General features: G+C 32.2%; 1 protein-coding gene across 1 annotated transcript; it reads left to right on the plus strand.

Annotated features, from left to right (window-relative positions):
* Window positions 1-213: 213 nt before the first annotated feature.
* On the plus strand, window positions 214-3,860 carry LOC124912829 (beta-glucosidase 24-like). Its single transcript, XM_047453476.1, has 11 exons — window positions 214-272; window positions 393-468; window positions 562-639; window positions 772-859; window positions 940-1,207; window positions 1,329-1,444; window positions 2,214-2,434; window positions 2,546-2,577; window positions 3,265-3,361; window positions 3,439-3,544; window positions 3,689-3,860. The coding sequence occupies exons 1-11, from the start codon at window positions 222-224 to the stop codon at window positions 3,858-3,860; spliced, it is 1,305 nt and encodes a 434-aa protein (XP_047309432.1). The 5' UTR covers window positions 214-221.
* Window positions 3,861-17,721: the final 13,861 nt, after the last annotated feature.

Below are 17,721 nucleotides of genomic sequence, written 5' to 3' on the forward strand. Positions count from 1 at the left end.
TTCCATTTTCTATTATTTTAATAGTTATAAGTTTCTTAAATAAAGTGTGAAGGAGGGGCTAATGAAGGAGGTAAAGGACCAAGCATATGGAATGCATTTGTTAAAAAGTACCCAGGTAGTCTTTTTTACTTCCAATTTGAAAAAATAAAATATACTTCTAAAGAGTTGGTCTTGTTTGGATGAATTTATTATAATCCATGTTGCCTTTCACAGAGAGAATAATGAGTGGAGGCAATGCAGACGTAGCAATTGATGCTTATCATCGATACAAGGTAAATATGACACAAATTAACTACAATGTTAAAGTAAAAAGACATGATTCAAATTAAATACAATGTTTTAAGTAAAATTGCAAGAAGGCTTGATTTTGACATTTGAACGATGTTATTCAGGGTGATATTAAAATTATGGAGGAAATGGGGTTCAATGCTTACCGTTTTTCCTTTTCATGGTCTAGAATATTACCTCGTAAGATTTTATAATATTATTAAGTGCGAACTTTGTATTTATTTATTATGCCTCCTTCTTTTTGTTTTTGAGTATCAAATTATTGAATTTTAGGTGGAAAACTCAGTGGGGGTATAAACATGGAGGGAATTCAATACTATAACAACCTCATAAATGAGCTCTTGGATAAAGGTAACAACCTCAAAAATAATCTTTATAACAATTGAAATAAAAAAAACTATAATTAGGTCATTATTCAAAAACCAATCATATATCAACAAAAAAAACTTAATTATTAATACATATATATAATTTCCTTTATAGGTTTAGTGCCCTTTGTTACTTTGTTCCATTGGGATCTTCCTGAAGCCTTGGAGGAAGAGTATGATGGTTTCTTGAGTACTAAAATTGTGTAAGTAATACAAATTTCGATTCATTTTTACAATTGAAATAGTTACTAACAGAGTAAATGAAATTAAATATGTTTTACAGGAAAGATTTCAAAGACTACGCAAATGTTTGTTTTGAAGTATTTGGAGATCGAGTAAAACATTGGATAACACTTAACGAGCCATGGACTTACAGTATGGGCGGTTATACTGGGGGAACACTAGCACCCGGACGATGTTCTTCGTCGAATATAGTCAAGGCGGATTATAATTGCACTTATGGAAATTCTGGAACAGAGCCTTATATATCAGCCCATAATCAACTTCTTGCTCATTCTGAAGCAGTAAAGTTGTATAAAGAAAAATATCAGGTTCTATATTATTATATATACAATTTTTATCAAATTATTTATGGGTATCATGCATGCAAAGAAAATGTATAATAAAGGGTAAGATTAAATTGGAGATTAATATTTATTGTTACAATTGCAGGCATATCAGAAGGGTAAAATTGGTATTACACTAAACTGTGACTGGATGGTTTCATACTCAGAAGCCATGGAGGATCAAATGGCTGCTGATGTAGCCAATGAGTTCATGTTTGGATGGTGAGTGAATTTTATTATTGGTATTTTTTATTGTAAATATAAAATTTAATACACATAAAACTTTATATAAGATGATTTTCGGATTGAAATTGTGAAATTTGGGTTATTTGTTGGAAAGAACTTAAATTATATTAATATTTAATAAAAAAACTATTTAAAAAAATGAATGTACTTTGATATTTAATTGATAATTTAATTAATTTGATAGATAAATAAATATGTTAAAAAATATTATAATTCTTATAGGATTATTTGTGTGCTTTTGAAGAAATTTGAATAGTTTATTCTAAGAATTTGAGCAATTGATGCTACAAATTATGCATATTTATTAGAATGATTTTATACAGAATAAATTGTCATTTGAATAAATTTAAATTTGGTCATATTAGGTGTCCAAGACTCTTTATTCGACCTTATATAATTATATTTATATCGATTTGATAATTTTTTTAGATATCCGAACTTATAATCCAAATATTTTACACTAATTTTAAAACAAATAATTAAAAAAATCAAGTAAAAGTCCAATAATATAATAACAATTCAAACAAATCTTCACATAATGATTAAATTGATTTATTTGTAAAATTTATTCCCTAATTATAATATCAACATATATTTCAATCCGTGGACTAAATTTGTTGAGTTATTTGAATTTTTTTATATCAAACATTGTAATCGGCCATATAACTAACTAAACAAATGTTTCCTATTCGAATTGAGTCGATATAATTTTATATAGTTTGACTTTTAAAACGAATTATTCCAGGTTTATGGATCCAATTACTCGGGGTACTTATCCAGAATCAATGCGAGTATTGGTTGGTAAAAGGCTTCCCAAATTCAGAAAAAAACAATCAGAAATGTTAAAAGGGTCATTTGATTTTCTTGGATTGAATTATTACACTTCCCGATATGCAAGATATAATCAAAGCTATATTAATGGGTATCCTAAGCACATTATAACGGATTCCCGAGTAAGAATTTTGAGTAAGATTTCTAACCTTATAATTATAATTATCTCATTTAATAATTGAACATATATTTTTTTAACTTTTTCTTTTTACAAAAATTAGCAACCTAATTTGTTTAATTTTGCAGATGAACGCAATGGGAAACTCATTGGTCCAATGGTATGCAACATGTTTTTTAAATGATAAAAACAATTATTGTAAAGTGGTGAAAATAATCAATTAAAAACATTTTCATATAATTTACGACAAAATTTATAATAAACTGTATGCTATATAAATTTGGATAACCTAGCTAATTAGCCTTTTGAGAGGAGACTATAAATACTCCATAGACCAAAATTTATATCCTCAAAATTGTTTTTGTCAAATAAGATATTTTAACATTTAGTTTGAAATTAATTGTTTAAAATTAAATATTATATTTTTTTTAATACTTTATTTAATTGATGATTTAAAATTAATTAAGGAAAAATCAAGTAATTAGCATTTTTACAAATAACAATTGTTTGTCATAACTTTTAAATAAGTGTTTCTAATAAAAATCTAACATTAAACCATTTATAATTTAAGTACAGTTATTACCACTTCAAATATCTTTATAATATTATATAATATGTAATTTTGGTTTATAGAGTTTCAATGAGCAAAGATTATTATAATTCTTTTTTTTAGGACTTCATATTGCACTATTCTTAACACTTTCTATTTGAGATTTACTTGTATTTTATTGTCTCTTTCTCATTGTTGATACTTTTTTTACAAAAAATATTAACTCATTTTATTTTAGTATATATATAAAATGATTATTTTATCATAGTTCAAATTTATGGTTTTTGAATTTTGTAGATAGGTACTTTTTGTGTGTATCCAAGAGGAATTCGAGATGTTCTCCTCTATGTCAAGAACAAGTACAATAATCCTCTCATTTACATCACTGAAAATGGTAATTTACTTATATATATATATTTATTTATTGTAATGTTAATTTATAATTTTAATATTAATTATCTTGTCTTATAGGAATAAACACGGATAATGTTAACTTAACTCTAGAAGAAATCTTAGGTGACACCATGAGGATTGATTATTACTACCTACATTTCGAATTTATCAGACTAGCAATCAAGTAAGTATTTTGTTTTGTGATTTCAAAATTTATTCCTTATTCGATTTGAGTTATTTGAATAATGTTTAAATGATTCAAAAATTATTTAAAAAACTGTTTATAGAACCACTGTTTGACTTCATTTTTTTTTTCTTTTTCAAATAGGGAAGGAGTAAATGTGAAGGGACATTTTTCATGGTCTTTGTTCGACAATGTTGAATGGAGTATGGGTACTAGAGTTCGATTTGGAATCTATTATGTGGATTATAAAAATGGCCTGAAAAGAATACCCAAACATTCTGCTAAATGGTTTAAAAAGTTTCTTCAAAGAAAATGAAGATATGGAAGATTGAAACCTATGAAGATGTGGTGGATGTAATTGAATAATGTTGTGTGTCCAATGGAATAACAATGTTCTAGTTATTTAGAAGAGACTTTGTTTTAATAAATGATCATGTTTAAAATGATATTTTCTAATAAATATTTGGCATGATGAAGGGATTCAATTGTGTGTTTTAGTTTGCATGGCTATTAATTACCTGTCATATATTTTTTTCTTTGGGAAGTGATTTATTAAAATTAGTTGAGAACAAATTGTTTTTTGATTTTAAATAGGAAAATGAAGTTATTTCCAATTTTATAAATATATTAAATTATATTTTAATTTTTCTTTCCAGATCTCTTTATTATTTATATTTTTAATTATTCAAATATTTATATATTTATTTTTCTTAAAAAGAGCACTAATAAAGAGTTTGAAAAGTTTTGACTACTCAATATTCATTGATTTTATTAAGCTTATTCAAATATAAATATAAGCAATAATTAAATAGATGGGTGTAATATTTTTATTTCTCTTTTGCACAACTTATGTATTATTTTTTTTTGTGAGACAGATTTTTAGTACAGATGAGTAATTAGCCCGACTTCTTTTAATTTGAGGTAAGACTAATTGTTATCAAAACTATTCTCGTGGTGAGTTGTATTGTTTAAATTTTAGATTTAAGTAAACTTTTAATTTTTCAAAAAGAAAAACACAAGACACAGTGTATTTAGTCCAAGACTATAACATAATTTTCTATCACGTGTTAGGAATGGGAGAAGACTACTTTTCTTTGTCAAAAATATGTATAATAATTAGTTCATTTACATTATAATTATTTTAGAAATTATAACTCCAACTTAAGGTTATAGTAATGAATTGTAAATTGTTTGAATGAGAATTGAATATTAGACAACTAATTTTTAAAAATGATTTTTTCAATTGATAATTTAATCCATTTATTTCATTTACTTAATTAGTTTTTATGCCTAGAGATACGATACAGACCAAATAGGGTGTTCCCCTGTACAGAAATGTAATACCATAAACATCGAAATGTAAAACCATGAACACAGAAATGTAAAACAATATACACATTCATGTAAACTGTCAACTAAATTTATTTGAAAATTTTAATTTCACAATCTGTATAATTTTTCAAATTGATCTACTGATTCATTTCATGCAGTCCTCCATCACATTGATCTTTCGTTTGTTTAGATCCTACTCGATGATACCCCAAATATATAACAATCTCAAGGTCTTTATTTGTTTGGGCACTGTTTTTTTAACGCTGAAGCCACTTCTCCAACCCTTGATTTTACACTCATATGTCTGCATGTGTCTCATGCAGTAAATCCCGCAATCATTGAAATTTTGGCCATCCTGCCATGACAATTTTAAACATTTCATTATCAAATTGGAGACCTTAGAACCAAGAACGAGGTCTATGTCGTTCATATATCGTTTAAAGAAGTCATCCTGGTACATAATGAACAACATGATGTAATGTCAAATAACCACAAATTATTTGCAAATGAAAATAGAAAATCAAAGTTTAGTTTAGTGTATTACCAAAATTAGGACCATTTGATATCTTTTCTCGAAGGGAGATTTTATCAACTCCTTGTTGTCAATTACTTGAATTTCCTTTTGTATGAAGTTATAACAAACCACGTAAAAATGGCTATCATGAATTGCTGGGAAAAAAATTGCCAACACAATTAAAGCAAATATTATTGCATATAGAGGTGTACATGTTATTAAATGATATCACAACGACATATTTACTTACAAGATCCGCATTCAGGAGGTCTACTTTCGAAATGTTGAAATTCTTAATTTCCATATAGACCCTCGAATCGAAATTATCTTTCGAACCAATCCCATCTTTAGCAAAAGACTGTTTACAACATAGTCTGTATTATAACACTAATAAGATAATTGATAAACAATAGTGTTAGTACAACTTACAGTGATCATGGTTGTGAAGTAAATCTTATTGTGTGTAAGATTTTAATTTTCTCCTAGAAATTACGTTTAACATATACGACCAAACATCAATAATTAGACTGTCTACCCATTTATCAACAGCCAAGGTAAGCATATCCTTGCGCGTCAGGTGGAGAGTGAGTTTATCACTATAAAATAACATGTCACTGCATAAGACAAGAAAACATGTTTCAGAATGAGGTAGAAAGTAGTTTGCTTTCAGTATAAATAAGAATGTAGAGGAAACATTACCTTTTTTATGTCCTTTATCAAATACAACCCCCAGAATTATCTTCTACTTGGTTGATAAGTTGACATCCATAAATATTTTATCGTAATAGGGGGTATTCAATGCTAGGGGCAATTTTAATCCTTCAAGCCATTCGTTCATTTTTCGTTCATTATTATATGGTAGACGATGCAATGTAGGTTTAAGTGTCGGTGGTAGAATAGAGATGCATTGTTCTTCAGTTTTTACTACTGACAAGAGAGGAGAGTTATTGTTAGTTTCGGTGGTGATTGCCTCGTTTAACCAATTGGTTTTCAAATTTCAGGGGTATTTTATGCACAAATTTAAGGGCTTTGATGGTCTAGGAGCTATTTCTTGAAAAATTTTGGTAGGAGAAATTTGGATCTTGTTGGCTTCGGTTGTGGGTGGAATGATGTTCTTGTGGGATTTGGTTGTGGGAGGAATCATATTCTTGTTGGCTTTAGTTGTAGGAGTAATGATGTTCTTGTTGCCTTCGGTTGTGGGAGGAATGATGTTCTTGTTGGCTTCAGTTGTGAAAGGAATGATGTTCTTATTGGCTTCGTTTGTGGAAGTAATGATGTTCTTGTTGGCTTTGGTTGTGGAAGTAATGATGTTCTTGTTGGCTTTAGTTGTGGGAGGATGTTCTTATTCTCTTGGTTGGTGATGTTTTGTCTGCTCTAAGCTCCTTGCTAAGCCTTCCCTAAGGATTGAATGGTAGTTTATGACCATGGTAAAAGGCTCAAAACCAGATTGTACAAGTTCAATTGCGTTAATGTGGTGCACCTCATTTAGATATTTAGCACCTCGTGCCAAAGCTTCTGTAGAGACAACAACCTTCCTCAAACATGATGCAATAGTCACTCCTAGAATGCTCATTCCGAAGTTGCACAGTTTGAGGCTTCACAATTTGGTCATTTAGAGGTTGCTCATGATGAGGCTTAACATTTTGGTCATGTGGAGGCTACTCATTAATAGGCTTCTGATTTTGGTTATTCAGGGGCAGCTCAGTCTTAGACTTGTCATCCCGAGCTTGTTCAAGTGGAGGTTGTTCATTTCTAGGCTTCTGATTTTGATCATTTGGGGGCAGCTCAATCTTAAGCTTGTCATCCTGAGCTTATTCTAGTGCAGTCTTCACATTTTGGTGATTCAATGGCTGATCATTCGGAATGGCTATGCGACCAATGACCCCACCATGTCCAAACCCCCCATGGGAAGCATCATACCCAACCCGGTCGTACATCTTCTGGTCGTCCCAACATCCCAAAATAGGGAAATTCCTTGAGATCTTACTGTTTACATTGTACTCAACGACCCGGTCCAAGTAGCACAACTGATACATTTACATTATTAAATATATTATATTAAAATAAATGAAAAATTATTAAGCTAGAATCTGCTGCAAATAAATTTTTACACTCACCAAAAGAAACGTTAGTGGTCCATGGAAATATGATGTATTTTTTCCCCACATATAAACACTTTCAACAAGTCTGTCTAAAGTAAACTTGCACCAGTTGTAATCTTTAATTTTAGATACATCCTGTAGGGATTTCAAGATTTTGAATCTGGATAAAAAACAGAGAGACTCAAATCATTTTACATGACAGTCGAGTTGGCTTTACTCCAAGACCAAATGATTTTACAAGAAGGTCTAAATTAAATTACAGAGAATTCTGCTAGGTAGTTTGGGTATACCTGCACTGTGGATTTTGCGAAGTCCACAAAAAACTGGAAACAACAAACACAACGAAGTCTATCTTGAAGTTACTGTCTCCAGCTATATTCTGTAGAATTTTCTTCGGCATGATATGGATCGAAGGACCTCCACTGTTCTCAAATCCCCATCTCCTTCTCCACGCCCTAAGATTGTCCTTGTACTCCTAGTCGTCCGTGCGGATTCCAACACACTCTACGATTTCTAATTCCCCTCTAGGGATGTTCAATACACATTGAACATCCTCTTCATCAATCTGATTCTCCTCTCCACTATTCAGGACGATGCTCCTCTTTCTAGTTTTGAAGAGACTCACAATGCACCAGGGGAATTCCATTGAGAATTTCGATATGTCTAGTCAAAGAAGTGAACCAAATCCTATGTCCCTCACATCATCCTTTTGTTCTTCGGATAATCTGTTAACTAGGTAGTGAAGGCCCGATGGAGAGGTTTGTCTCTTAAAATCAAGATTAGGATCACGAGTCTTTCTTATTTTCTTAACATGTTTCTCAATAAGTTTTTCATTAGTAGTTGTCGCTAGTATGTCCAATGGTGTCGAGGGCGTACTTGATGCCTTTGCTTTTCTTTTCTTTGATTTAACCCTACATTAATATGTGTGTAATAAGTATATACAAAACAATCGATGAACTACATTAACATAAATCAAGCAAATATGTACATTTTCTAACATTAGAATAATTACCTCCTAATTTTAACATCCATTTGCGTTGTTGATTCAATATATGGAACTATTTGCTTCTCCAAATCCTTATTCTCAAATGATAGATTCACTTTTAGCTTAAAAAAATATAAATAAGCAAACGAAAAGACTAGCACCTAAAAAAAACCTTCTTACCATTATCGCAGCAGTAGAAGATCGATATCGGAAGAGAAATAGCTTCAGAGGCGAACGAGCAAAGAAGAGTAACCTTAGGGTAGAACGGCTAGAGTCGGGCTTGATAAATTATATTTTAAAAATACTTGCTCAGAGTGAATGAGTTTTCATGACGCCGTTTAGATTTTTACACAAATGCGTTTGTGGTTTTACATGAACTTTGAAATGTTTTACATTATTTATTATTGCTAAAATAAAAGAACCTCGAGTAAGTGAAGCAAGCTTCACTCGTTACCACTCGATTAAGTGAAGCAAGCTTCGCTCAAGAAATGTTTTATATAATTTAATATTGTAAAAATAAAAGAACCTCGAATAAGTGAAGAATGCTTCGCTCAAGAAATGTTTTATGTAATTTAATATTGTAAAATAAAAGAACCTCGAATAGGTGAAGCAAGCTTCGCTCGTTAACACTCGATTAAGTAAAACAAGTTTCGCTCAGGAAATGTTTTATATAATTCAATTTTGTTACAATATAAGAACCACGTTTAAGTGAAACAAGCTTCACTCGTTACGCTTGTTTTAAAGTGTGAATAAAAAGTAATTGAAATATATAATAAATGAATTATTGCGGATTGACCATTGATTGGATGGTAGCAGTTGTAATTTCAGGCCATATACAGTCTGCGACCGTCCTACAAATTGAAATACATGACAGGTGAATTGATATGAAAAAAATTTTGGCACTTCAAATATATCTAGCGTTTGTTCCAGGTTTACATGTAGCCTAGAATTGGTTTTCATTAACCCTTTAATGGTTTTACAAGAATGCCTTAGTGATTTTACATGAACGTTTTCATGAAAAAAAATTAAATTATATATATAATTATTTCATTAATGCAGATTGATCTTTGATGGGATGGTAGCAGTTGGAAAAAAGATGAGTCATAAGGGTTGCAGACTCGTCCTCCGATGTGATATTTCATCACGAGAGTGAGTATTGAAGCAATCTTCACTCGTTAATAAAATCTTTTATATAAAGGAGGGGCTTAAATGATGATCTCATTTTCGTCCATATGAAATTCTTGAGCATGAACATTGTGAGTGTGTTGTTTAAGATCTTTTGTTCGGATCTACTCTTTGAGAGATTCTTTGTGGTGGAAAATGTTCAATGAAGATGAAGAGTGTCCAGTTGTGGTGGAAAATATCTTCAGTGACTACGAAATCTTCATACATGAAGTTGAAACTACCGACCAAATGAAGATCATTCATGTCCACCACTGGTGGGAAAAGACAACTGTAGGAGATTCCCTAAGATTCCCTAGGGTAGAAAACATCTGAAGTATGAATCTCACCAGGTGGGAAGCGTCAACTTTGCGAGTCTCCCTAAACGATTAGGAATGTCCGTCAGCTGTGGTTTCTTCAATGCAGATGCAGATGAATATTGTTATAATGTAGAACTGTTTATCAAACGTTGTAATGCAGATGCAAATGAATGAATATTATTATAATGTAGAACTGTTTATCAAACGTTGTAATGCAGATGCAGATGAATGAATACTGTTATGATATAGAATTATTTATCAAGCGTTGTAATGAAATGTAATGTAGTTCATCCAATCCGATTGATAATAATAATAATAATAATGATTTTACAATAATATAAGAAGAATTTTGTGTTAATTTGAAATTATTAATCTGTCTTTTACATTAACGTTATATCGAATCATCATATAAATAAATTAATTTTTATATATATTTTTATTTCACATATAATTATGTCAATTATAAAATAATGAATTGAAATATATAATAAATTGATGAGATGGTAGCAGTTGGAAAAGGTACAAGGTCGTATACAGTCTCTGTCGTCATACGAATTGAAATACATGACAGTTGAAGTGACAAGACAAATTTTGGCGTTTCATATAGGGGTGTCCAAACCTACGGATCGGATACGATCCGGTATTTCGGATCGGATATCCGCTTTTATTTTTTTCAAAAATTGCGATCCGTATCCGATCCGGTATCCGACCACTATCCGATCCAAAAATACCGGATCGGATCGACCAGCCGAATACCCGCTGATCCGATTTTTTTTCATATTTTAATTTTTTTCATATGCTAGAAAATTGAAATGGTTCTATTAAGGATTTCAATTATGAATAATGACGATTTGAGAACATATCTAAAGGGAAATGGGAAGAAAAACAAATGAAAGAGACATATTTTTGTTTGAGTTTGTAAAGGAAAATGGGAGAAAACATAAGGAAGAGGGAGATTTTATATTTTTGTTTGAGTTTGTAAAGAGAAGAAAGGAAGAGATAGACTTTTGTTTAGTTTGTAATTGTTTAATAATATTTTTATTTGGGTTTGTAAATAGAAACATGAAGGAAAATATAGGAAGAGAGAAATTTTTGGTTGGGTTTGTATTTATTTAATTATATTTTTGTTTGGGTTTATTTATTTAATAAATTTTAAAAATGACCGGATCGACTTCGGATATCCGAAATCTTTTTTGCCCGATCCGTATCCGATCCGGAAATCCGGTAAAAATATCGGATCGGATCGATATCCGAATCCGATCCATCGGATACGGATTTTTTCGGATCGGATCGGCCGGATTATCGGATCGGATCTTTCGGATCAGATTTTTTAGCCACCCCTAATTTCATACACTATAATGAAAAATTAATTCTAGAATTAACATAGGGTTTTACATAAATAAAACTTAATTTAAATATATAATAATTTCATTAATGCGGATTGACAATTGATGGGATCATATGAAGTTGGAGAGTTAGACTGAGATTCGTCCTCCGAGGTGAAAATAATCACGATAGCCGAAGTGACTGGTGAAGCAAAACGAGCTTCATTTGCTCTAAGCATTGTACCCTGTATTAGGGGTTTTACATGAAGCCATGAGGCACTTTTCATGATCCTTTTAATATTTTTACATGAATGCTTTAGTGGTTTTACATGAGTGTTTTAATGAATAAAAAATAATTTAGATATATAATAATTAGCAAGTGATTCAAGCTTCGTTCTCTATAAGTATTATAAATTATAATTACCAAGTGAAGCAAACTTCGTTCTCTATAAGTATTGTAAATTATAATTACCAAGTGAAACAAACTTCGTTCTCTATAAGTATTTAAATTATAATTACCAAGCGAAGCAAGCTTTGTTGGCTATAAGCATTGTAAATTGTAATTTACAAGTGAAGCGCGCTTCGTTGGCTATAAGCATTGTACTCTATATTAGGGGTTTTACATGAAGCCGTGAGACGCTTTTCATGATTCTTTTAATGATTTTACATGAATGCGTTAGTGGTTTTACATGAGTGTTTTAATGAATAAAAAATAATTTAGATATATAATAATTATCAAGTGAAGCAAGCTCCGTTCTCTATAAGTATTGTAAATTATAATTACCAAGTGAAGCAAGCTTCGTTCTCTATAAGTATTGTAAATTATAATTACCAAGTGAAACAAGCTTCGTTCTCTATAAGTATTTACATTATAATTATCAAGAGAAGTCTCAAGCTTCGTTGGCTATAAGCATTATAAATTGTAATTGATAAGTGAAGCGCGCTTCGTTGGCTATAAGCATTGTACCCTGTATTAGGGGTTTTACATGAAGTCGTGAGATGCTTTTCATGACCCCTTTAATGTTTTTACATTAAAACGTTAGTAGTTTTACATGAGTGTTTTATTGAATGAAAAATAATTTAAATATATAATAATTAACAAGTGAAGTGAAGCAATCTTCGTTCTCTATAAGCATTGGTTTTACATGAAGCCATGAGACGCTTTTCATGAACCCTTTAATGTTTTTACATGAATGACTTAGGGGTTTTACATGGTCGTTTTAATGAATAAAAATTAATTTAAATATATAATAATTAACAAGTGAAGTGAAGCAAGTTTCGTTCTCTATAAGTATTGGTTTTACATGAAGCCATGAGACGCTTTTCATGAACCCTTTAATGTTTTTACATAAATGCCTTAGGGGTTTTACAATAATATATTTGAATTTGGTACACAAAAACACAAAAACATTTCATAATCTGTGTAAATAAATTATACAGATTAAGCAACCAAACAGTAGTTCACAAACTAGAAGTTGTTTATAAATAAATTAAGCCATAATCTGTATCAGAGCTTTATTTGTCAAACGGTCCTGTCATAGCTACGAATTCTTGTTCGACGACAGGTGGAATGTATAGCTGAATTGCTACGTTCACAACATTGATCCATCGAGTGGGGAATTGAACTATAAGAGCAAGCTCCAATCTTGATGGGTACATGCGGAAAAAATCATGAGAAATAGGCCTCAAGTTTGCAGGAGGATTGATCGCATTCCAAGGAAGGGGGTTCCGCAGGCCAAATTGTCGATATATGACAATGGTACAGTAGGAGGTAGATCCCTCTAAGCCTAACACAATTATGAATGAAGCACCCCCCATCTCGTACATCATTTTATTAAAGAGATACCACAACACAATGAACCGAATTAGGTGATCATCAGAAATAAAATTCTCATCCATGACTTCAGCCATCCTTTGCAACTAAAGATTTGCAAAGGAAGGGTAAGGAATTGAAGGACGAGACAACATATGCAATTTTTCTAACAACTAGAGGTATAGAACCAATGGTGATCCTCGGCGGGAATAGTTAGTTGGGTCTAGAACAAAGTCGTTGAGACCAAGGAATGTCTCGGCGAGTACAAGGCCAGTCAAACATCGATCATTTCCCATTAGTGCAGGAACTACCTCTAGGAGCCTATCCAAAGGTCGTCGTCCTTCATTCGGACACAAAAAAAAATGAGCAAGAACCTCAAGCATAATTAGTTTGATTTGTGTGTGGCTGATGGTCCTTTCCGCTCCCTATACACGCCAAATGTAATCGTCTAGGTGTGTCATATTGATAAATCAATGTTGAAGGGTAAACAATACAGCGTCAAATATTGTACAACCATAGAAGTTATAACACATTTCGAATGCAAACTGAGATTCAGGATCGATAGACAAAACCATGAGTTCATGAGTCCAACACCTGAGGATTGAATTAAAATCCTCAATCGTCGGGCAGATGTGCATGTCCCCAATGACAAAAGAACGACTATCCGAACTCCATCTGCTCTGTATGTGGGCCATCAGCGCTCTGTCAACGTTTATTCGGATAAGCGGTAGAATCTCATCTACATCATAGAAACCAAAAGAGTTAGGGTCCTCGGTGATTAGACTTACGTACCGCTCTAACTTTTGCTGTAATAAAACCGGCATTTCTGGCTCCTAAGTAATCTATGAGTAAATCACTGAATGAATGAAAAGAATGAGGTAGTCAATGAACCTGTTTACCAGAAGAGACTTGGGAGGGAGAGAGTCAAAATAGAGAGAGAGACTAAATAGATGACACTAGCTCTGAAGTTAAACAGGCGAAATGACAAATTGTAGCGCCTGTTGATGAAGTAATAATTGATTTTTCATTCTTGTATTAATATTTTTACATTACTACGGTAGTGGTGTTACATGAAAGGAATAAATGTTTTCACATTAATGAAGTGATGTTTTTCAATACCTATGGGTACATGAAGTGCAGAATGTATAATCATTGAAAGTTTTCTATTATCACCATAAATAAATTATAAGTGCATAAAGTGAAAGTACACTAATTCAATTTCATTTATACATACAACTCTAAGATCTTAATCTAAGTGACTTCTTTAAGTTAATCTTATTGACATTATGGTTTGACATAAGAACTCTGTATAAATATGCGATTCTCAGTGTACTCAAAGCTTCTTCGGCTTTCAAAATAACAAGAAAAAGTATAAGAAAATATGTAAAAAATTGTCAATGACTAACATATGTTTAACACTTACATTGTCGCTAGTGATGTCTGTTAGAAAAATTAAACAAGTTAATTTTTTAAACCGGCCATACAATACAAGTTTTGAATATTTATTCTAAATAATCAAAAAGGGAGAAATTGTTAGAAAAATGAAGTAAGTTAATTTTAACCTGACCAAAGAACTTAATCAGTCTTAACTTCCATGTGCAGGTATAGCTCAAGCCGCATCAGACCGGTTGAAGTTCTTGCTTCAAAATTCCGGTCATGATCAAGAAAGGCCAGTTGAACCCCTCTAACCGGATCGGCTGAAAGCAAAAGCATCATTATCCGGCTAACTCAAAATATCGAGGATCATAAAGCTAAACGAAAAACTATGTCAAATGATAAAATCTGTGGAAGATGACGAAATATGATATCTTTTGGAAACATGCAAGAAGAAAGATCTGGATCAGAAGCATGCAACGAAAGCAATGATGACTATTTACCTAAGTTTGCAAGCAACATCCGATTCAGGCGGCCAACCTAAAGCATGTCTGCCAAATGTCCAAAATGGCAAGGCGTGCACGCAATCTTTCTGAACCGGCACGACTTCCAGCGACCAATCTCTTAGAGAGAGAAAAGATGATTGTTGTCATCCTTTCACTATAAAAGGAACTCGAAGCGTCTCCAAAACTGTGAGAGATAGAGAAAAACAGTGAAAAGAAATCTTACGCGCGACCTTGAATAGTGATTGAAATTTCCAAAATTGTCTTGCATTTTGTGTATTTACGAGTATGTAAAAGTCTATTACAAATACTGTGTGAGTATTGTAAAGTGAACGACGAGTAGTAAATAAGACTCGATCGTATTGTGTTGTTGAATATTCCTTAGTGAATATCCTTCTCACTGTTTGAGAAGAAGGGGTGACGTAGGAGAGTTTGCTCTAAACATCCATAAAAATCTGTGTCTCGTGTTCTTTACTTTCATTTTCCGACTCACTTACTTAAACCTAACCGAAATACCTAAATATCTCAACCGAACTAATTCATAATTTTCTTAACCGAACCAGTTCTCTCCTTAAACCGATATCTCCTAAATACCTCCCAAACTGAATTGTGTGAGTTGCTTCAGATTGAAACGGACATTTCCGCATTTGAACTCGGTTCAAGAGTCCATGACAATCTGTGTAGTGTTAAGAGCGGTTCTAGTCTTTAACCGGATTAATTTTAGTTTCTGTTGTGTTGTAAGCGATTACCGATTAGCCGGACCCCAGTCCCCTATCGGCTATCCCGATCCTAACAAGTTGATGTCAATATCCCACTTCTTCCGATCTCCTCTATATGTTTCCATATGCCTCATACAATATAAAGCACATCAAGTTTTGTTTATATTATCTTTCCACTTCAATTTTAGAGAAGTCTTCTTTATTTTTCAATTTTTACAGCTAGTTCTACTAGGCCTAGTTCTTTCAAGAAAACCACAAAATTTTGAATGTGGTATGTCAATTTGGTATACTTCTCCAAAAATTTAACACCACGCGGACATTCGGTGTTGTCTAGTACTTCGATTTAGGAAATAGACATATTGACACATACAAGAAAGTAATGCCCGCTTTGGATGACCGGTAGGAATATCTGTAAAAAGAATACAAACATGAATTATTGGATATCATTGCATATAAGCATAAACGAAATTCGTTACTTGGAATGGTTATTTACATACCAGTTCAGCGTTTTTTATGTATTCTTCTGTTATTTTGAAGTTCTTCATCTCTTCTTTAAGGGTCTCCGAAAATAAGTTATAATCATATTGTATATTAACCTACAAATAAACTCTAAATTATCAATGTTATGAACATTGAGCAATACATAGCACAAAACCAAATGAAACACTTACATATGATAATGTTGAAAAACAAATTATTCCTTTTTCATGCCTTGAAAACCTACTAAATTTGAAGTGCAAATGTATGGCCCAAGCGTCCACCACTTCGCTTACAACTTCTTCTTTTTCTTTCATTGTTTGGAATTGTGCACGGGTTATATTACCGGGACACCCTTTGTACAGTACCTCCCTACAAAATAGATTCATTTAGAACGTAACTACTTTAATATTTAAAATTTAGAAAAGCATGCTTCACTTACGTTTTATCAAGGTCTTCACAAAACACAAAATCGGCCAATATCTGTTCCTTGTTGGTTATTTTTTCCAGCTTCTTCGCAACAACTTAGGGGATTGAAGGTGCACGGGAGTTTTTGAGATCTTCCTCTTCGAATAGTCTCTAATGTTGACGCATCCCTCCTCATCTTCATCTTCAGAAGATTCATCCGCTTTAGAAGCTTCGCAAGCTTTGGTTTCCTCAACAAAATCATTCCGTTCAACATAGTGTGCTGGACTATCTTCATTGTCCGCATCTGCATCCTTACAGGGGTATTCCACCAAGGGACTATTTATTTTGAAGCCCGCACTCTCTAAAGTGTCCCCAAGTGCCTCCTTTGGAGGATCTTCCCTACTTACACAACCCTCAACATTATTCACTTTCAAGTGTTTCATGAACATTTTATACATGTTAGGTTCAGGAAACCGTCCTCAAAAATAGGCTTGGGATCGATGTTGCATTTCTCCAACACGCCTAATAGGTACTTCAACTGTTGTGGCGTATCTTTAAAAGTTTGCAAAACTTTCGATGTCAACATCTGTAGATTATAAACAACATACTTTATTAGTCTCAAATACAAGAAAGTATAGACAAATGTGAGTCAATTTCTTCATTGAATATACCTTCTCATCGTCTTTAGGTAATTCCAATAAATAACTGGAATTTCAGGTTCTTCCTCAGTTAGACGTGCCCTTGCCCTCCCTAGCCCAAAACCACCTACTCGAGCTTCTAACGTGGTAATCTCTAACAATGTGGTTTCATCCCAGCAAGAGATTATTGGAAAAGACCTTTCATAAGGATGACGTACACCATTGACAAAAAAACCATCTATGTAGCATATCTGAAGAAAAGGGAAACATGTTAGTGAACATTTTATATCTGTAAATCATATACAAGAGAGTAATTATTAATGAATAGAATATTTACCAATAAAAAGGTTAGAGGTCCATCAAAATATCGAATTTTATCTTCTTTATCTTTTTTTGCCATCTTGCGACACTTTCAACCAATCCTTGTAGTGTGAATATGCACAAGTTCAAGTTCTTTATGTTATCAACATCCATTAAATATTTGAGAATTTTAAACCTGAATTAAT

This window comes from Impatiens glandulifera, chromosome 1 (genome assembly GCF_907164915.1).
Source record: "Impatiens glandulifera chromosome 1, dImpGla2.1, whole genome shotgun sequence".
Lineage (NCBI taxonomy): Eukaryota > Viridiplantae > Streptophyta > Magnoliopsida > Ericales > Balsaminaceae > Impatiens > Impatiens glandulifera.

Excerpts from the sequence above, each read along its gene's own strand:
- LOC124912829 (XM_047453476.1), top strand. The coding sequence starts at position 222 with ATGAGTGGAGGCAATGCAGACGTAGCAATTGATGCTTATCATCGATAC. Across the intron at positions 1,208-1,328 it reads TGTATAAAGAAAAATATCAG|GCATATCAGAAGGGTAAAAT; the intron begins GTTCTATATTAT and ends TTACAATTGCAG. Across the intron at positions 1,445-2,213 it reads AATGAGTTCATGTTTGGATG|GTTTATGGATCCAATTACTC; the intron begins GTGAGTGAATTT and ends GAATTATTCCAG.